Raw genomic sequence first — 22074 nt, forward strand, 5'->3', positions numbered from 1 at the left:
GTTGGAGAGCAGGGGGTGAAAGAGGGAGAGTTGTATAGGTTTTTTTTTTATCTGGTTCAATTGTTACATCACTATTTCAAGCTGTTCATTTTCCTTAGATAACCCTATAATTAAGAACACTGGGAAAAATCTATTTTTGCTGCCTGGGGGAAATTGAAGATCCTATTGGATTTCCCACTACGAGACAACCTGACTTGACCTGTATTAGGAAGTCATAACAAATTTGGCGAGTGTTCAAGAAGTAGAGGTCCCAGTACATTGATTTAAAACATTAGAGTGGTTTGCCTTGTAAGATTTATTTTGAACATATCTCAACACAGATTTGCTTAATTGGTGTTGAAATACAGTGTTCATGTATTTTATGCAACAACTACATCAATATTCAGTAGGGCTATATTCTTCAACCAGTAGGTGGCAGTGTTTATACGTTTGTAGCAGCATCTATGGTACTGTATACGCTCTATCTCTTCTCTGAATAAAGTTTCCTGTTTGCAGTGAAGCAAGCAGATAAGCACATGTGAACTGTGCACTCTGTTCTGTAGGGCCATATACAGAATCTCTAACAACTGGTACATTGTATAGTGCTGCCAATATGTGCAGCATTTTGATTAGGTTATCAACCCTTTTTTTAAAGATTGGGCCACAGTAAAGGCCTAGAACTCCTCCTATCAGATTTTTATGACTGTCATTGTACCAGCTGAGATCTACCCTTTCTATATGTATTGGTAGTCATTGAAGATAACAAAATTAAAAATTGTCACCAAATTAAGAGGTGAGGGTAATTATTCTAAAGGGACATCAACTGTAATGTCAGCTGGGATTTTTTTTCCCCTCATTTTGGAGAGATTTCCTTTCACTTCCTGTTGTGCCTATATGACAGGAAGTGAGGAGAAATTTCCCCAATAGAAGGGGTTTTAACTCTCTCCTTTTTTGGCTTAGATATACAGGTGTACCTCGGTTTATGAATGCCTCTGTTAAAGTAATTTTTGGTTTATGAATGAAAATAATGCCTCGGTTTACAAATTGTTTTCTCAATACGAAGTGTATGTCGGTGCAGATTTTTAAATGCAATTGCCGGCTTTTTGGTTTTTTTCTTCACTATAGCTCACAGAATTAGCTGTCACTTTCCCCCCAGCTAAAGGAAATTTTATTTCTTTTATCTCGGGAAATAAACTAAAAGGAAACTGTTTCTTTTAGGAGAAATAAACTAAAGTGAAACTTTCTTTTTTTTTTTTTTTTTTTAACTTTTTTCTGACCTCCGGATCGGTAACTGGTTTTCAATGCATTCCTATGGAAAACTGTTTCAGTTTACAAATTTTTTGCAATATGAAACGTCCCGGAGAACGCATTAAATTCGTAATCCAAGGTACACCTGTACTTGAAAAACAACCCAAAGCACACCAACTTGCACATGTAAGATGTTTATTAATGAAATAAAACAATATTAAAACTGAGTCAGGTGCTCCTAAAGCAGCCTTTCTCAAACAGGGTGCCCAGGCACCCTGGTGTGCCTTCAGACTTCTTCAGGGGTGCCTCAACAAAATGCCCCAAAATTGTATAGAATAATTCACCTCTAATGTTGGGTGTCATGGATGTGTAGAATAGTTTATTACATTTAAAATTCTGCATAATCGCAAAGCACCCCAATCTAAAAGGGTGCCTTGAGAGTATCCATAATGGGTGCCTTGACTGAAAAAAGGTTGGGAAACACTCTCCTAAAGTAACATGTCAGTTACAGTAGCAGTGAGTGAGAAGCAATATCAAGAAAGATCTCAAAATGTTAAGAATCTAATGCTAAGAAATCTCTTCCATTGTACATAGTAAAGTCATTTTGTTTCAGGGTGTGAAACGAATCACAATAACAGAGAATGAGTTCCAATTTTCCCAAGATATTCTATTTTGGTTCCACAATGAACCATTACCATGTGTATAGGGATAACTATATGATCCTTACTGAGTCACATATATAGAGTATTATAAATTGGCTATGTATACTCCATTTTGTCATTGGAAATACCGCCAAGGAGGTTAAGCATTTCTGAGTGTAGATCGGGGTAAAGTTTCAGTACCACAAACGGTAATCCCGAGCTACACTCGGGAATACCCTGCAGCGTTGTTCCGGGATCTCTTCTTAATTTACCTTTTTGTCCTGCGCTCCCACAATGTCCCCCCTGCAGCATCCCCGGGAATGTCCTCCGGCCAATGCCAGCATCCGTCTTCCGGGTTCTGTTCCCTGCGGCGTCAGGACATACGAGGACAGAACTTGCGGGAAATTCAACAGTTGTAAAAGTGATTCACTAAAATCGCATAGTAAAACATTACTGTATCAAACCATTTCACATACATGTTGTCCCGAGTGCTTTGTCCTGTCCCCTGTCTGCATTTTGACTGTTCCTTCTGCCTGAAAACTGAGAAACGTCCAAAAAGCGTCCCTTTAGGTCAAAAGCGGTTTTAGACCAGCTAGAGAACAGCGATAGTAAATTAGAACTACTTGCAGAATTGAGTGGTAATGATTCGTGGGGAAATTCCTCATCAGACACTGAAGAGGATTTTGCGACTAAGCTCAGTGATGTGCAAACTTGGCGCTCTATTTCAAATTTCAGTGTGTTTGGTTTGATTTATATTGAATTAAATGTATTATATTATTTTTATGATTATTACATTATAATTTATGATTTCATGTTTAAACTTTTAACATACCCGAGATGTTTACTAGACTCTTGTTCGAACAGATTTCAGTGAGTTATTCCTAAAAATTACAGACCTACAATATAAAAAATACATATTTCCATGCAAAAAAAGTACTGCTTTGAGCACAGAAATATGGACATAATCAGACTGCTAGGGAGGTTAAAGCTGTTTACTGCAAATAACACACGTATCTAGATTGTAACTGTGCCAGCAGGCTTGTCTAACATTTTAGGTGGAATGTCCGCCCTGGTCTTTTCATGTTGTCTGTTGCTATTTGATAAGAGGCTATATAAGCAGAGAAGCACTCTATGAAAAGTGGAATATATTGAAGGCGGACACTGTATTTCCCATACACCTATGTGCAACAATAAGGCTTCATGTACACGAGTAGCTCCTAAACTCAAGTTTAGGAGCTTTTGGCATTTTTTTTGCCAAAGCTCCTAAACTCAACTCCATAAAAGCCTATGTGTCCATGTACACACAGGCTTTTGGCAGAGTTTAGGAGCTGCCGCGTTTAGGTGAGGTTAAGCCTCCCTCTCCTGAACGCAGAAGATTCACGCTCAGGATAGGAACGTTTTGACTGCCGACTGCGGGAAAACTCAAAACGCTGCAAAATCGTGGTGCCGTGTTTTGCTGCGATTTGCGTTTCCACGCACCTGGTGGTCAGGGTAGGCTCATGTACATGTAGCCTAAGTATAGTTTGAAGTCATAACTTGTCTGCAGGTAATTGTTAGTTTCCTTTAAAAAATAGAGGAACTTGAGCAGGAGGTACAATCCTCCCTATACACATGCAATGATTTACAGTTCAAAGCTTTGAGGTCTGAAGAAGGGGGTCAAACCCCTGAAACATGCTGACTATGTTATATACATATATTTTCAAATTAACTCAAGATTTCTAATAACTGAAGACTTTGGAGACTTTCCTTTATGGCATCCCTCAACCTCTGCTACAGCCACCACACCTCAAAGGGACCAACAACTCTAGGGTCCCTCAAGGAGTATGTAGGCACAGAAGGCCCTCTCCTACAAGTTTCAGCGCCACTCCACATATCCATAATAAAGTGTCATCCTTGATATATTTTCCTAGCATATCACTTATGATTGGTATAGTGAGCCAAGGAACACGTCCACTATAACTATAGCGTATCTTCTCAGCCCCTCTGATTTCCTTACTTTGCTTTGGTTTTGTTAAGTTCATTTTATGATTTTCTTTTCTATTGTTTCTCCAGGTTTTGCTACAGACATGTATTTCACAGATGCAGCTACTATTGTCCTCTCCATTGTCACCTGTGTTTTGTTGGTAATTTTGTCATTCAGTCAGAAGAAAAAAGTCCATTCAAATTATCCTCCTGGACCACCATGCTTGCCTATTATTGGAAATCTGCACATTATGAATCTGAATAAACCTTACCTAACATTTCATGAGGTAAGATCTTAGACTTTCAAGTGAGTGGTCAAAGTGTATGTGTAGAATCCAGCTCAGGAAGAACCGTTTCATCATGAGGAATATACTGTACCAGGGGATTCATAAAGGGTGTCGTAGTGTTGGTGTTGGCACCCGATTCATTTACCTGTCAGATAGGTATTTGAATCTTGCAGTGCTGGACACTCTCCTCCTCTGTGCACTCCCTTCCACCAGGCTACTGCAGCCATCACATTGGTAGGCACATAACCAAGAAGTTTCACAGTAGGGGTGGGTGGAACTTTATGGGGAACTGAGAGATTCGATTTTTCTAGTTCAGGGCCTATTTTTTCTTTTTAATACTAGAATTTAGCCACATAAGCTTTTTATTTTAGTTTTTTTTTGTTTGCTACATAATGGAATATAATTGATACACTTGTTTAATTCATCTTTGGAACATTCCTACTTGCTTTGTGTGCTCTTTGTTGCAAATATTTGGTGTTGAGTGTAGTGCAGTAAAGATCAGACTATCCTGTGCCTTAGGCAAGACAGGCTATGCAACTTCAACATTTTTTAAAGCAGTAGAAGTATTAAAACAACCTGAAACTGCTAAACTTCTTTATTTCTTTATTTTTTTTCTCTAGTAGTTAACTGATTCTTGCTGTCATTGTGTAAATGCCTGCCTTTTCGAGCTATGAGTAGACAGATTACATGATTACTCTGCAGGAGTAAAGCAAACATTTTCTGCAAGGCAATGGTATCACATACTAGCACATTATGTAAAACGTGCCTTAAAACGAAGTCCTCCAGCGGCGCACTGTCACGCTGGAAAGGTCTCCATCTTCACATGGTCCTCCTTCCGGGTTCACGAGCTCCGGTCGTCTGACTGGCTGAGCCATGATGACGTCACTCCCGCACATCTGCACGGGCCACAGCAGTGCTCTGAAGATATGGCACTGGGTATGCTGTTCCTTCAGAGCACATGCGCCAGTTAACCCTTTGAGGACCGTAAGGTTTTGGAACGCCAAAAGAATCCATTTGTTTTGTTTTTAAAGTTCATACACTTCAGTTGCTGTAACTAAGCCATTTCATGAAATTGGCAAAAAGCTAGATCCATTTGTTTATAAGAACTAATATTTTGACTCAAACCAAAAAAAAGCATTAAGTTCTTAATCAGATGATACACGCAATTACAAACATGGGACAAATACGTCCCTTGGTCCTCAAAGGGTTAAAGAAAACCTGAATATTTCCTAAAGAGTGCATGTAGGTAAAAATGAACAAAGTGGGTTTACTACCACTAAGCTCTTGGCTGCTGGTGTAACTACCAGAAGTGTTTTCTCCCACTGACTGTTAATGTAAGTAGGGTCTTTTTTTCTCCCACTGAGCACGAATTTAAAGTGTCCCAGGCCACTGCTTCACCAACCACCAATATAAAGAAGCACTGCTCCTCTTGACACTGATGTAAGGGGTTATTTATACTGACCACTAATAAAGAAGGCACTTGTATTGACCAAGAGGTGTTAACAGGAAATCTTGCCCTGTCCACCAGTGTACACTAAGGGGGCTGTCTGACCATCAGTGCAAAAGTGGTGAAAATAGAAGGGATGCACAGAACCCCAGTAAATATAAGGTAAAAATTTTGGGCTATATAGACAGCAGACCATAAGTAGTAATGGGGCCTGTTTAAAAGAGTTGGCAAAATATTAGGTGCTTCAAAGATTTCATTGGAAGGGGGATTTCCTAATTTCGCCATGTGGACTGATTTGTAAATATGTCCCTGGCACTGGTTCTTCTGGACTTGTTCTGTGGCTGGCTGCAGCAACATTGAAGCAGTTCTGCTATCTATGACTCGGGTGTTTACTAAAGATAGTTAAACAAATGGAGCTGAGCGTTAAATATTTAATTTTTCAGTGAATAAGATCTTTGTGTCAATATACATGATACAGTTCTACGTTTTAAATTTTATAACCACTTTTTTTATTAGCTTGCTGAGAAATATGGCTCTGTGTACAGCCTACAGATGGGATCTCAGAATATGGTTGTGCTGTGTGGCTATAAGACTGTGAAAGAGGCTCTGGTTAACCATGCTGACAAATTTTCTGGAAGACCCTATGTTCCAGTTTTTCGTGACTTTTTCCAGGATCATGGTATGTATCAGCCATAATGTTATGATGACCCACCTAATATTGAGCAGGTTCATCTGTTTCCCCTAAACAGCCTTGACCTGTCATGGCATGGACTCCACTAGACCTTTGAAGATATGCTGTGGTATCTGGCACCAAGCCTTCAGTAGCAGATCCTTTAAGTCCCGTAAGTTACAAGGCGGGGCCTCCATGGATCAAACGTTTTACTAGCACATCCCACAGATCTGGAGATTTTAGACCTTGAACTTGTATTCCTCAATCCATTCTTGAACCATTTTTTCAGTATGGCAGGGTGCATTATCCTGCTGAAAGAGGCTGCTGCTATCAGGGATTACTTGGTCCGCAACAATATTTAGGTAGGTGGTACATGTCAAAGAACAATCCACATGAATGGCAGGACCCAAGGCTCCCAGCAGAACATTGCCCAAAGCATCACACTGCCTCTGCCAACTTGCCTTCTTTCCATATTGCATCCTGGTACCATCTCTTAACCAAGTAAGCAATGTACACACACCCAACCATCCACATAATGTAAAAGAAAAGGCCAGGCGACCTACTTCCATTGTTTTGTGGTCCAGTTCTGATGCTCACATGCCCATTGTAGGTGCTTTTGGCTGTGGACACAGGTCAACATGGGCACCCTGACTGGCCTGTGGGTACACAGCCCCATACACAACACAGATGCCCATTCTTCCTGCTTTCAACACATCAACTTCCTGGACAACATAATTACTTTCTGCCTAACATATCCCACTGATTTTTCCAATGCTACTGTAACAAGATAATTGATAATCACTTTTACCTGTCAGTGATCCTAAAGTTGAACTATTTGCATTAGGAAGATTCTCCCCCTCTGTTTGTCCTGTTAACCATTATCCGTGAAAGTAAAAAGAAAATCCCACATTTTGGGTTGTCCTCAGAAAAGTTAGAGGGGAAATATTTTCTCTGTAAACCCTAGAGATGGTTGTATGTGAAAATCCCAGAAGATCAGCAGTTTTTTAAATACTTAGACCAGTCCATCTGACACCAACAACCATGCCACGTTCAAAGTCACCTAAATCTCCTCCCTTCCCCATTCTGATGGTTGGCTTGAACGTCAGCAAGTTGTCTTTACCACGTCTAGATGTCTATATGCATTACGTTGCTGCCATGTGATTGGCTGATTTAGCAATTTGTGTTACCAAGCAATTGAACAGGTGTAACTAATAAAGTTACAGCTGCTTATCTGAGTTGGAAACCGCTCTGTTATTTATTGTGGAAAGGAGTTTAAATGCAAGGGAAAGGCTTATAAAAATGCATTTTAGCAATTAGCACAGCAATGGGTCCAGAAGGCAACACCTCCAATTTGACACAGGTCTGTAAATTCAGGCTGCAATGGATTGTACAGTGCACAAATTAAAGTAAATTGGATACGCTGTATAAACACTAGTAAATGTGGGTGTTTTTGGAGGTTTTTTTTTTTGTCCGTATTGTTGTGCTGGCAGCGAGCTGGAGATTAAGCAGCAGTGCTTGTGCTTAATGAACAGTCCTGTTGGAGTTGAGCACTTTGCATGGAATTGTAACCCTTGCTAAAGCACAATGGTACAATAAATAAAAAAAAAAAAAGCCCACATTTATTATGGTTTAGGCAGTTTGGCTGTACCCTTAGCTGCAAGAGTCATTTTTGCATTTTTGGCCCTCGTGTTTAAAAACTAATTTTAGGCCTAAAGATTGCATAAAAAAACCCAAACCATTATATATTTTTTTTGAAAGCAAATACCCCAGAGAGTAAAATAGTGGTAGTTCCAATTGTTTATGTTACACGATATTACCGCAAAATTTCACTAAAAGTTACACTAAAGTAAATTTTTAGGGCACACAAACAAAATAAAATTTCCAATTTTTGTAAAATATAAAAGGTGTTGGCTGCACCAAGTAAATAGATACCCTAAATTTGCATGTGCCCATGTAATGGCGACAAACTTCAGTACCCTATATTTTCTATAGGAGACCCTTTAAAAGCCCTATAGGTCAGTTTAGTGTTACGGAGGAGGTCTGGTGCTAGGATTATTACTCTCACTCTGGCATGCATGGAGATATGTAACGTGTATCGCTATCAATGTTTTCATAGATAGGCACCCCCGACATGTGCGTTTTTATGTTTGTATGTGTATATATGTGGGGTTGTCTCAATTTTTTTTTTTTTAAGTAATGTAGCACCCTCCTAGTTAGCTAGGGGGAGCTCTAGCTTCAGTTGTTAGACAGGGGCTGAGCAGTAGCCCAGGTGCAACAGTAAGAGGGAGGTTAAATTTGGGTCAGAGCTGAGAGGCTCTGCAGGCCAGTCTCTCTGGAATTTCCCCCTGATCTAGAACATTGGAGAAAGGTCTAAAAGCAGCGGGTGGATCTGAGGAGTGGCTGGATTGTACTATTCAGGGATCCTGGCCAATCCCCAACAGGAGGCTTAGTAAGGGGTCAGGACAAACCCTAAAAGTGAGAGCTTGCTCAGCTGCAGGAGAGTTCGGATGAAAGATGGAGAAGTAGGCTAAAATGCAGGAGCCTGGGAGGACACTCAAATGGGAGAGGGACTCACCTACAGGTGGAGGCTCTGGACAGGAAGAAAGCTTGTACCTTCACTGCCCCCTGAGAGAGGACCACCTGATCAGCTGAGGAGGAGCTATAAATTCTGATAGCAGCCACTGCATCTATAGCAGCACAGGACAGGGACAAGTGAGTAAACCTACACCCCCCCTAGGCCAGATAAGGAAAGGAGCACTCTGGTGGGAAACTAGATTAGCAAACCTGCTGTGGATGTTTTTTGTTTTGTGTGGTTTTTTTTTTTTTTTTTTTTTTTGTGGCAGAACCAGATCCCCTGTGCAGGGATTTCCTTCAAGCAGCCAGATTGAGGAATAGTTGGAGTCTGGAGAGGTACACTAGGAAATGCTGGCTAGCTCTCCAACAGACTGTGTTGCAGTGCACTTGTAAATAGCTCCAGGAAGTTGTTGTCAGTTCATTGGTTCCATTGGGCATCCCATATACCCTTTCCCCCTCCAAGTTGATATCCCCTCAATAAAATATAAAAAAACAAGCTCGAGGACTGATTTTTGACTCCTGGATGCAAGTCTGAGAAATGAGTGTTGCCTGGCTGTGCAGGACTTCTAAGGGGGTAGTGCTACAGTAATATAAAACTAAGTTTCGGTTGGGTTTTCAGCATTTCGCCTAGGATTCCCCTTTAACCACTTCCCATCTGGCCCATGTACATAGACGGCCAGACGGGAGCAGTGCAGGAGCAGGTGGCCGTTTATAAATGTCCTCGCGCATTCCCTGCATGTGCACGCTCCCCAGTTGTGTCCTCTGGACTCGGCAGAACACCGGTCGCTGTACGGGACCTCTGTGTGAGGTCCCGATCATGTGATCACTGATTGGCCAATCATGAATAGTACTAAGCAAGATGTCACTTGCTGATATCATTGCTTACAACTAGTGAAATCTGTGAATGATTACAGGTCACATGGTACAAGGCTATTCACAACAGCCTTGTACCATGTGACAAGCTGTGACCAATCACAGCCCTCACCGTATTCCTCAATGGCTGCAAGAATGCAGCCAGAGGAGAAATTGTTGCTATTACAGCCTTTATGGGTGTAAAAGCAATCGGTGTAAAACAAAAACATAATATAAAAATGTAGAGGAAAATTAAAAAAATGTTTGGTTAAACTAATTTGGATTTTTTTTTTTTTTTTTTTTACTTAAAAGATATATGAATACATTTTGGCTACGATTTCTGAAAGATTGTTTGTTTATTTGGAAAATTTTATAAAACACTTTTTTGGAAAAAAAAAAAAGTTTAGACTTTTTCATTTATATAGCAAAAAAATAAAAATCCCAGTGGTGAATAAATACCACCAAAATCAAATGTATGTGTCTCAAAAAAAATGCTAAAAAAATTCATATGGGTACAGTGTTGCATGACCAAGCAATTGTCATTCAAAGTGTGATAGCACTGAAAGCTGAAAATTGGCCTGGGCAGGAAGGGGGTGAAAGTGTGAAGACTTGTAGTTGTTAAACTGATTAAAATGTATGCGTTTTTATTTTTTCTTCAGGACTTATATTTTCTAATGGTAATAACTGGAAAGCCATGAGACGATTCACTCTTTCTACACTGCGAGATTTCGGGATGGGGAAGAGAAAAATAGAAGATAAGATCACTGAAGAGTGCCAAAGTTTGGTAAAGACTTTTAAAGCTTACAAAGGTCAGTAGTGGTGGATTGTGGCTGTTGGTTCTGGGGCTGCACAATCCCACATACAGGCCATACTGCACCTACTGTTCAGATTCTTCACGCTTCTCACACGGTCTCTGTCTCCTTTCATTGACAGTACCCTATTCAGAAGTCAGGGCAAAGCACCTTACTAGAATTGTATGGTTTTTAGTTGGTGTCTTGCTCCTGATGGCAAGTAGTCAGAGGCTGCAATCAGACTCTTTGATGATTGAATAACTTGAATTCCATATGAAAACTGCTGTAAATTTGAATTAGGACTTAGAAGTCTATACAATGTAAATTCCAATGTATTTCCCCTGCTTGGAAAGCCCAAATGCCACTTAGACATGAAGTGTGTGACAGTGCTCCTGGGAAAACTCGTATAGCATACAGGCCTATGTAAAAAAAAAAATACACTTTTTGCATAAGTCATACTCAATGTAAGTGCTTACAGTGAAGGAAATAAGTATTTGATCCCCTGCTGATTTTGAATGTTTGCCCACTCACAAAGAAATGATCAGTCTAAAAATTGAATGGTAGGTATATTGTGACACAGACAGAATAGCAACAAGAAATTCAAAAGAAATGCCTGTCTAACAAATGATGCTCTGATTTGCATGTTCATGAGGGAAATAAGTATTTGATCCCCTTCACAAAACATGACTTAGTACTTGGTGGCAAATCCCTTGTTGGCAATCACAAAGGTCAGACGTTTCCTGTAGTTGGCCACCAGGTCATCTCAGAAGGGATTTTGGCCCACTCCTCTTGGCTGATCCTCTCCAAGTCATTAAGGTTTGGTGGCTGATGTTTGGCAACTCGAACTTTCAGCTCCCTCCACAGATTTTCAATTGGATTAAGGTCTGGAGACTGGCTAGGCCACTCCAGGACCTTAATGTGCTTCTTTTTGAGCCACTCCTTTGTTGCCTTGGCTGTGTGTTTTGGGTCATTGTCATGCTGGAACACCCATCCACGGCCCATTTTCAGTGCCCTGGCTGGGGGAAGAGGGTTCTCACCCAAGATTTGACTGTACATTGCCCCGTCCATCGTCCCTTTTGATGCGGTGCAGTTGTCCTGTCCCCTTAGCAGAAAAACACCCCCAAAGCAGAATGTTTCCACCACCATGTTTGACAGTTGGGATGGTGTTCTTGTGGTCATAGGCAGCATTCCTGCTCCTCCAAACACGGCAAGTTGAGTTGATGCCAAAGAGCTCGACTTTTGTCTCATCTGACCACAACACTTTCAACCAGTCCTCCTCTGCATCATTCAAGTGTTCAATGGCAAACTTCAGACGGGCCTGGACATGTGCTTTCTTGAGACACTCCACGAGGTGAGATCTTGCATGGTGCACCAGACCTGGGGAGACTGACAGTTGTTTTGTGTTTCTTCCATTTGCGAATGATTGCAGCAACTGTTGTCACCTTCAAACCAAGCTGATTGGCGATAGTTTAGTAGCCCAGTTTAGCCTTGTGTAGGTCTACAGTCTTGCCCCTGACATCCTTGGACAGCTCTTTGGTCTTTGCCATGGTGGAGAGTTTGGAATCTGATTGCTCCTGTGGACAGGTGTCTTTTATACAGGTAACAAAATGAGATTAGCAGCACTCCCTTGACTGCTTCTAATCTCAGATTGTTACCTGTATGAAAGACACCTGGTAGCCAGAAATCCTGCTGAATGATAGGGGATCAAATACTTATTTCCCTCATGAACATGCAAATCAGTGCATCATTTGTTAGAATAGCAACAAAAAAATTCAAAAGAAATGCTTGTCTGTCTTAGTGTTACAATACACCTAACATTCAATTTTTAGACTGATCCCCTGCTGATTTTGAATGTTTGCCCACTCACAAAAAAATGATCAAATACTTATTTCCTTTAATGTACATGAGCATTTATGTGCATGGGAAGCTGTCTGCACTTTGGGATTTCCAGGCATGGGAAATGCACCAAAATGTACTTTGCATGAGCTTAGGCACCCATTTGCGAGATGCCTTATAATTGTTTTGCTACCTATCAGCAGAGCGGGCTAGATCATCTATACATGAGATTGTCTCATTTAGAGATTGTTCTTTCTTGACTGTAACATAAATATCTAGAGGGAACCCTACATTCCCATGGTACCCCGCCTGTGCCGAAGCAGCCTCTTCCTAGAAGAAGGGTGTACATGTTGAAAGCACAAGCAGTCTCAAGGAATAAGTGACTGTTGTCCAACCCAATGAAACTCCTGAACTGTTAGTCTCATTTATCACTAGACATATACAAAATTTGTTTTTGGTTTTGTTTCGGTTTATGTTACTAATTTCATATTGTTGCATTTGTAACTAAATGTGTTTGCTTAGTTCCGTTTACTCGTTTTCCAATGGATTCAAACTATTTGAATCTAATTTGAATCGAAAATATCGAATTAATGTGAATTCATTGTGAATAGCTGGTTTCATTCTATTTGAAATTCGAATTTCGGAAGACTGGTATATTCTTTCTGTTCTTTTTTTTTTTTTTTTTTTTTTCTATTTTATTTTCTATTCTATGCCTTTTATTTTTTATATATATTTATTTTATATTCTGTTTTATTTTATTTTCGAAATTTGAATTTCGGAAGACGGCTATGTTCTTTCTATTTTATTCTATTCTAATCTGTTCTATTTTTTCCTATTCTTTTAAATTCTATTCTGTTCTAGTCTCATTCTTTTTAATTTTTGAAATTTTAAATTTCAGAAGATGGCTATATTCTTTCTATTTTATTGTATTCTATTATAATCCTATTTTTTTATTTTTTTTATTTTCTGTTTTTCTTTCCTATTCTATTTTCTGTTTTTATGCTAGTCTGTTTTAGTCTACTCTTTTCAAAATAGGAATTTCAGAAGATGGCTGTATTCTTTCTATTCTATTTTTTTATTTTCTGTTCTGTTTTACTTCTATTGTATCCTATTCTTTTTTTCTTTTTGAATTTTGAAAGATGGCTATATTTTTATTCTAATCTGTTCTGATTTTTTCTATTCTATTTTTATATTTTCTAATCTGTTCTTTTCTATTCCTTTATTTTCTATTTTATTCTTTTTTGGGGGTTTTTTTCTATTCTAGTTCTTTATTTTCTATTTTTTTTTTTCCTGTTTGCTCTGTTTTTAAGCTATTTTCTATTATATTTTATTATATTCTTTTTGAAATTTGAATTTCGGAAGACCGCTATAATCTAACACTAATACAGTTTTTGAAGGAAATCAGCAATATGTTTATAGTTCAAATTTATTTTTTAATTCCTGATGAAATTTTGTTTCATTATTTTGGATTCGTTTAAATTTGTTACTGTTGTAATTCAAAAACCTCCGAATAACAAAAATTTGTCCGAATTTCCAACCTGAACATGCCTATTTATCACCTTTTGACTCTTCTTCAGAACTCTGCTTGGCAGGCAGAAGTCTGCTGCACACAGCAGGGTCCAATCTGTGCTAGGAGACATATTTTGCATTTGATAAACAAAGCGAACCCCTTCCTCTCCTTGTGCCCTTTTTACCTTAATTTCTTTGGCCCTTGTTGCTTAGAATTATGTTTATTATTTCTAAACTTCTTAGTAATATCTTTTGCTTATATTCCAGGAAAACCATTTGAAAACACCATGATAATGAATAGTGCTGTGGCCAATATCATTGTGTCCATATTGCTTGGTTATCGTTTTGACTATGATGATCCAAAACTTTCAAGGCTTTTAACAATCATCAATGATGTGGCAAGAATTTCCGGCTCCCCAATGGCTTTGGTAAGGTTTTTACTGCAATACTTTAAACATGCTGTTGGCTCACCTTACCCTGTAAGGTGACCCAAGGCCTATAAGACAGGCAGTACCCATATACACTGATAAAACAGTGTTCCTTTAATTTTTGAGCACTGATAAAACCGTGTTCCTTTAATTTTTTGAGCAGAGTATAGCATCAAGTCAATGTTAAACTCCTGGGATATTGATCTGGTCAGTTAAGTAGCAGAGGGGGTTGTTAATCAGTTTCAGCTGCTTTGGTGTTAAAGAAATTAACAGGTGCACTAGATGGGCAACAATGAGCAGACCCCCAAAACAGGAATGGTTTTGCAGATGGAGGTCACTGACATTTTTTTTTTTTTTTTTTTACTCTTACTCGTCTTTTCTGTTTTTCACTAGTTTTGCATTTGGCTAGGGTCAAGGTTCCTACTGGTAGCATGAGGCGATACCTGGACCCTACAGAGGTTGCACAGGCAGTCCAACTCCTCCAGGATGGCACATCAATACGTGCTATTGGCAGAAGGTTTGCTGTGTCTCCTATGTAGCAGTCTCAAGAGCATGGAGGAGATTCCAGGAGACAGGCAGTTACTCTAGGAGAGCTGGACAGGGCCGTAGAATGTCCTTAACCCATCACCAGGACTGGTATCTACTCCTTTGTGCAAGGAGGAACAGGATGAACCCTGCTAGAGCCCTACAAAAGTACCTCCAGCAGTCCACTGGTTAAATGTCTCTGACCAAACAATCAGAAGCAGACTTCACGAGGGTGGCCTGAGGGCCCAACGTCCTCTAGTGGGCCTTGTGCTCACTTTCTGACACCTTTAGAGCTTGATTGTCATTTGCCATTGAACACCAGAATTGACTGGTCCTCCGATGGTGCTCTGTGCTTTTCACAGATGAGAGCAGGTTCACCCTGAGCATATGTGACAGACGTGAAAGGGTCTGGAGAAGCCGTGGAGAACGTTATGCTGCCTTTACATCGTTCAGCATGACCATTTTGGTGGGTCAGTGATGGTCTGGGGAGGCATATCCATGGAGGGATGCGCAGACCTCTACAGGCTAGACAATGGAACCCTGACTGCCATTAGATATCAGGATGAAAGCCTATTGCAGTGGGTCCTGGGTTCCTCCTGGTGCTTGACAATGCCCGGCCTCATGCAGGCAGTTCCTGGAGGATGAAGGAATTGATACCATTGAATGGATTCCACACTCGCCTGACCTAAATCCAATAGAACACCTCTGGGATATCATGTTTCAGTCCATCCAATGCTGCCAGGTTGCACCTCAGACTGTCCAGGAGCACAGTGATGCCCTGGTTCAGATTTGGGAGGAAATATCCCCAGGACACCATCCATCGTTTCATTAGGAGCATGCCCCGACATTGTCAGGCATGCATACAAGCACGTGGGGGCCAAACAAACTGAGGACCATTTTGAGTTGCAATGAAATTTCAGTAAAATGGACTCGCCTGCTGCATCATTTTCTCACAGAGTACGGAATTCAAACGATTGGGCATCCTTATGTTCCTAACACATTACCCAGTCCACATCAGTATAGATATCCAGCATAAGATTTTTTCCCCCTTGAGATCTGATGTGTTTTTTTTTAATTGTTTGTTTAATTTTTTTGAGCAGTGTATATGGCAATACAGAGGTGAGCTTTATTTTGTGTTGTCACACATACTGTATGTGCACCTGGTTTGGGCAGGGAGCAATTGCAACAGTGTGAATACACTATCACTGACAGCTCCTGGTCACATAGCAACTATCAGGAGCTGGTAAAACAGGCTCCCAATCATATGATCACTGTGACAGCCAATGACAGTGACCTCAGACATTAAAATACTCTTAGATTCACATTAGCGCATCTCCAAAGTTGCATCTCCAAAGTTTTAAAAGTAGTGCAGCACCTTTTAAAATCGGTGCAACTTTAACTCTCATTGATTTGAACAGGTGCCATTGAAAAGAATGGGCTGCAACTTGTCATGTGACTTTGATGTCCATGTTGCACAAGTTTGAATGGAGCCTTACAGGGCCAGAGGGAACCCTACAGCAAGGGGTGAATGGACTTTTTCATGGTGTTACTGTGTTGTCTTTTATGTTGTCGCTTATTTTAGGAATAAATAAATACTACTAATAATGCAATTCTGTACTCTTTTTTTTTTTTTTTTCCTAGAAGGGGCAATATCTGGTGGAGGGGTCTCAGGTTGGGGTGGGATTGATCATGCTTGGGGGGGGTCCTAGGGGACAGTGGGGTGGGTTTTTTTTGGTCACACATGATGCATTGCATTCTGTTTATTTTTTGTGAATAAATATTTTGTATGAGGAAATAGCCTTATGGGTGTGTAACCTTCTTCTTCTCCTCCTCCTCCTCCTCCTCGCAACACCCCACCAGACTATGTTGGTGGCCCCTCATTATATTTGCATTATTTAAGTGGGATCCCCAGGCCATTTTTTGTTGGTGGTTCAGATATTTGGTGGCCCTCTTGTTCTAAAAGGGCTTCAAAATTCCTATAAATCCCTGCACAAACCCTGTTTTTGGGGGTCCCTTCACAAACCTGTTTGGGTGACAAAGAGAAATAGGCCTTCAACAATGGGATAAGGTATCTTAAAAGGGAGAAGAGGCTTTTCTGCCCCTATTGCAATGTAGGGTTGACAGGCATGGGGACTTCCATGACACAGGAAGAGGAGTCCCATGTTTGCTGCCCTCCCTTTTCTGCCCTCCTCTGCTGTTTTTCCCATGTTACATTTAAAGAACTACAGCATATTGTTGGATAACTTTATGTGCAGAATTACAATATCCCCCAGCATGTTATTTAAAAGAATTTTTTGTTTTCAGTATTGCCCTTGAAACATAATTAAAAGACTCTCTCCCTGCTAAATGGTAACTTTTTAATGTGTTGCATCGCCACTTGTCTCCCAGGGCAGTGCCCAGCTCCCTATGCCCCTTCTTCCACAACAGATGGTGTATTAGCATGAAAAATGGCAGTTTTGTCTTCTATAAACATTAGTAAGATGTGCTTCTAAGACCAAGCTTCACAAACTTCCTACTGGGTTCCCCAAACCTCCCACAAGGATGCCTTCACTCATCCCTACTGCGTATAACTCTCAGCATATAGAGCAAAGGAAGTGTGGCTGTTCAACATGATCTGGCCATGTGATCAGAGACACTTACATATTTATGGAACCATTGTGCAATGACATTCGACTGGAACAATTAATCTATGGAGTTAGGAAATCTGTCATGATTCTACCATTATATATTTTTCGTGCTATAAATTTAAATAGACTGAAAATTTAAAAAAAACAATATTTTTTACTTTTTGCTATAAAATCTATCCAATTAAAAAAAGTCATCATAAATTTAGTCTAAAATGTATTTTGCTTCATGTCTTTGGCAAAAAAAAAATCCAAATAAGTGTATAATTGGTTTGTGTGACAGTTACAGCATCTACAAATGCCAGTGTGTGTTTATATACTGCAATTTGTATTTATTTTTTAAACTAGTAATGGCCACAATCAGTGACTTATAGCAGAACTGCAAAAGTACGGTGGGCATTCTGACACTGGGTGAGAACTGCCACTGACCTCTCCAGTGACACTAATACAGTGATCAGTGCTAATAAAAAGCACTGACACTGTACTAATGACAAGGGGTATTAAGGGATTAACATCTGGAGTGATCAAATGGTTTACAGTGTGTTAGGGAGTGTTTAGACTGTGTACTTTATTGTGCTTTACTAAGAGACATGCTGTTTTTTATCTCCCTGTTTTGCAGGGAGATAACAACCAGCATGTTCCCGCTGACAGGAGGGAAATCTGTGTTTTTACACTCGCAGATCCCTCTCCAGTCAGCTGCTACGCAAATCGCTAAGTCTTGACCATGAATCGCAGACCAGGACCCGGTGATTGACACAGGACCCAATGACAGTGCAGGTAGGGTGACGCACACACGTGCACCCGCTACCCAGCAATGCAAAGCAACGTGTATATATATTTGATTTTGTGCAGAAAGACCACCCTGTAGCAGTAAAACTGCTATAGGGTGGCCTGGAAGTGGTTATAAGATAAAATAACCAACTTTCACTGCAACATTCAGCTTCAATCTAGAGATTTCCATGGCAGTTCTTTTTTCTGCCACTAGGTGTCCTCCGTTTGATCACATTCATTTGACCCACTTCTTTTGAGTCTACGTTGTCCTAAACCAGTGTTTCTCAACTCCAGTCCTCATGGACCCCCAACAGGTCATGTTTTCAGGATTTCCCTCAGATGAAACAGCTGTGGTAATTACTAAGGCAGTGAAACTGATCAAATCACCTGTGCAAAATAATGGAAATCCTGAAAACATGACCTGTTGGGGGTCCATGAGGACTGGAGTTGAGAAACACTGTCCTAAACCCACCCAGCTTGTGACTGGACAGTGAAAGGAGAAGCAGCAAAGTCATAAGCTCATCTCACTATTATGTAATTCTATCGTCATACTACTTGTGAGCACATGAAGTTATTGACTCCTTGTACTGTTTCTTCTTTACTGTTGTACATGGACTGCAAAGGACTGATACCAGCTGAAATTCAGGTGCTTACTAATTAGATGTCCTTTGTAAACATGTTCTTTTTGCTTGGTCTCTTCACATGGAATATGGTTACCTAACCTTATCAGGAAACTAACTGTATGTTTCTTCTTTTAGTTGTACAATGCATTTCCATCTCTGGTCCGATGGCTGCCTGGGAATCACAGAGATGTCATTTCATACAGGGAGGAAATGCACACTTTTATAAGAGAAACCTTCACCCATCAGAGGAATAATCTTGATGTCAATGATCAGAGGAATTTTATTGATGTTTTCCTTGTCAAACAAAAGGAGGTATATGTCATTTTATACAGAACCTACTTGTTTTCCCTGCTCATTTTCATTAAAGCTGTTAGGAGGACAGACTCAAATTGGTGGTGACAGTGGTAAAACATGCATGAGACAGGAACAGTCCAAGCAGGTTGTTCCAGCACCTTTATTCAAATACACAGTAAACAATGTAGCAATGCAGAAGTGTAGAATTTGTGGTTCTCAAAATCGGAATCGGGTCACCCTTGTGAAAGAACGGCAGTGCTCATCCAATAGCCTCATCCAGCAGAGGCTAATCCAATGGCCCACAGACTGAACAAAAGGAAAAAATGGCTGCTCTCCAACTTTATTCGTCCAAACAACATGGAGAGTCCCCACCTGGAACCTCCTCCTGTGATGTATTTTATCCACAAAGCTGGGCCTATGATTATGCTAGCCTTGCAGGGGAAAAGGGTCTTTGGATTTGGTCTTTGATTTGTAAAATTCAGTATAGTTAGTGTAGAAAGTCCATAGCATAAAACAAATGCAAAACATCTGTTCTTCCGAGCCATTTACAAAACGTATGCCAGTTACTGACTAGGTATTAGTTTGGTTTCCGTTTTAACTGGGCTCACCGTGAACCTGTCATTGCTGGGCTATTGAGCTGCGAGCAGGAGATTACCTACCCCACAGCTGCATGTATACAAGGGGGCAGGATGCTCGTAACATAATTGGCCTGATATGGTCACATGGTCATATTTGGTCATTGACATTGACCTACTAGTGCCTGTATTAGGTCAATGATATTATGAGCATCTCAGCCCTTTTGTGTGTATTAGCTGCAGGATGACACGTTTACATTATCCACAACCCTGCCAGCCAGTGCCTCACAAGGTTAAATCTATAAAGAGAGCCTGTCACCCTTAAAGTGGATCTTAACTCCAAATGATGTTTTTGTGATTTGCTATTGTATTGATTACTCAGTGTGATCTTCTAAGGCACTGCTAGTTTTAGAAGATATTGAGTGAGAATAGGAGATGTCACTACAGTGCTGTTCAATGTTCTTCTTGCTGTAAAAGCTGCAAACAAGCTCTCTGCTTCTGCTTCATCTATTCTGTGCATCTGTGCTTCCTACACCTCTCCTGCTGCATCTTGTATTTTCCCCCATCAATAATCAGGGCAGATCTGACTTGAGGAAGCAAAGCCATGTTTCCACCAAGATGGCTGCTGGCACACAGACATAGCGCAGAACAAAGCATGGCAAGTTAGTAATGGGGAAACAATGAGCTACATATTGACCACAAGCAATACTTATGACTAGCCTTTTTCCCTCAACTGCCTTTTTAGGGCATAGCTTCCACAATTCAGGCACTTTTTAACAAAGAAGGTAGTTATTGGTCACATTTTTTTTCTTAACAATAAAAATAATCCTCTATTATAACCTTATATGCACATTGGTATAATATTCTAATTCATATTGGGACCAGCAAACTAGGAAATGTTTAAGAGGTGATCCTTGTACAGGGATGAGGGAGGAAACTTTGAACTCCAAAGACTGAAAGTCTGTAGGCCCTAGTGATAGAAATCTAGCCTTGCATGTAAGAGCTAAAGCAAATATGACATTCTCTAAATTGTATGAATTTCAGGAAAAACCAAATCCAGAGTTATATTTCAATGACACAAATCTAACTGTTCTGGTGATGGACTTGTTTGCTGCTGGAATGGAGACAACCTCCACCACTCTCCGATGGGGCATCCTGCTGATGATGAAATACCCAGAAATACAAAGTAGGTGATTTATTTTGTGTGCTGTTTTCTTTTACCATCACTATGGTATTATCCATTTACCCCAATCTTCCAATTTACATGACAACTCAATAACTGCTTAGACCATATGATTGGATTAAAGTTTGTCCATGAGGTATGCCATATGATCAATAAAATGGAACATTACTAAAGACAACACTTCAAATTGGGAGGACAAGCTTTCATTGTTTTTATCTGGGCAGGTTACAAATACAGGAAACAGAGGAACCCCCTTATGGTGAATAATTATCGGTCTACTAAAACGTTGCTAAAACTGCCCTCGTTGAACTAACAAACTTAGAAATTACTTAATTTATCTTCAGAGAAAATATAAAACCCCTTATATAAGCCAGGATGCCTTTCTTTCAACACCAGAAAATGTTCAGAAGGAAATTGAAAAAGTCATCGGTTCTGGAGAGCCTCAACTGATACACCGAAAAGAAATGCCATATACTGATGCCGTTATCCATGAAATCCAAAGATTTGGTAATATTGTGCCAACAAGTGTTCCACATGCCACTACTGAGGATGTGAATTTCAAAGGATTCTTCATACCCAAAGTAAGTATTACATTTTTATTCTTCATCTATTATATAAAAAAAGAAAAGCAACCAACCTGAAAAACTCAAACTACAGAAGTCAAATGTTGTCCCTTTTGGGAAAAAAAAAGGTGGTTCCTAGATCAAAGTGACCCAAACTCATTGAACTAAAGGCAAAACATTTTCAGTTTTGAATAGAGTGTAGAGGAACTAGAATATCTGTCAGGGCCTGTGCCCCTGTTATCCACCCACTTTATTTTGAGAGTTAACTGAAAGGTCATGACAGAACTTAAAAAAATAAATAAATAAAAAAATTTGGCCTTAAAAGTAAAGTGGCGTTCACTTAAGTTTTGTATAGTAAAATGTGATTACTCTTTTGTGACAATGTTTTGCAGGTTTACCCTCACTTACTGTCCCTTTTTATAAGCAGGAAAATTAAATAAATCAGCAGTAGACCCCAGCACAGGAATGTAGTGATTTGTAAAAATAACCAGACAGTAGTTATAATCACCCTCCTCTTTTACTGAGAGGTGGGAGGTTTTTTTTTTTGTTTTTTGTTTTTTTGTCCCCAATGGAGAGCTTTCCCATTACTCCCTGTCATAAAATTAAGTAAGGTCAGATCTCCATAATATGGAATTGGATAGTCCTCACCTCTGTAGATGCAGGCATTGTTCAGGATCAGTCTATTGTTTTGC

At 40.0% G+C, this 22074-nt stretch overlaps 1 protein-coding gene across 1 annotated transcript in view; it reads left to right on the top strand.

Annotated features, from left to right (window-relative positions):
- Positions 1-22074, top strand: part of LOC149455658 (cytochrome P450 2K1-like) — a 51187-nt gene that overhangs the window by 21627 nt on the left and 7486 nt on the right. Inside the window, exons 2-8 of the mRNA XM_089686054.1 lie at positions 3921-4117; positions 6081-6243; positions 10320-10469; positions 14064-14224; positions 18903-19079; positions 20681-20822; positions 21216-21400. Coding sequence (XP_089542180.1) covers positions 3935-4117; positions 6081-6243; positions 10320-10469; positions 14064-14224; positions 18903-19079; positions 20681-20822; positions 21216-21400 — 1161 coding nt within the window. The 5' untranslated portion in view covers positions 3921-3934. The remainder of the gene's footprint in view (positions 1-3920; positions 4118-6080; positions 6244-10319; positions 10470-14063; positions 14225-18902; positions 19080-20680; positions 20823-21215; positions 21401-22074) is intronic.

Source organism: Staurois parvus, unplaced genomic scaffold, assembly GCF_062004578.1.
Source record: "Staurois parvus isolate SC_StPar_1 unplaced genomic scaffold, SC_StPar_1.0 ptg000390l, whole genome shotgun sequence".
Lineage (NCBI taxonomy): Eukaryota > Metazoa > Chordata > Amphibia > Anura > Ranidae > Staurois > Staurois parvus.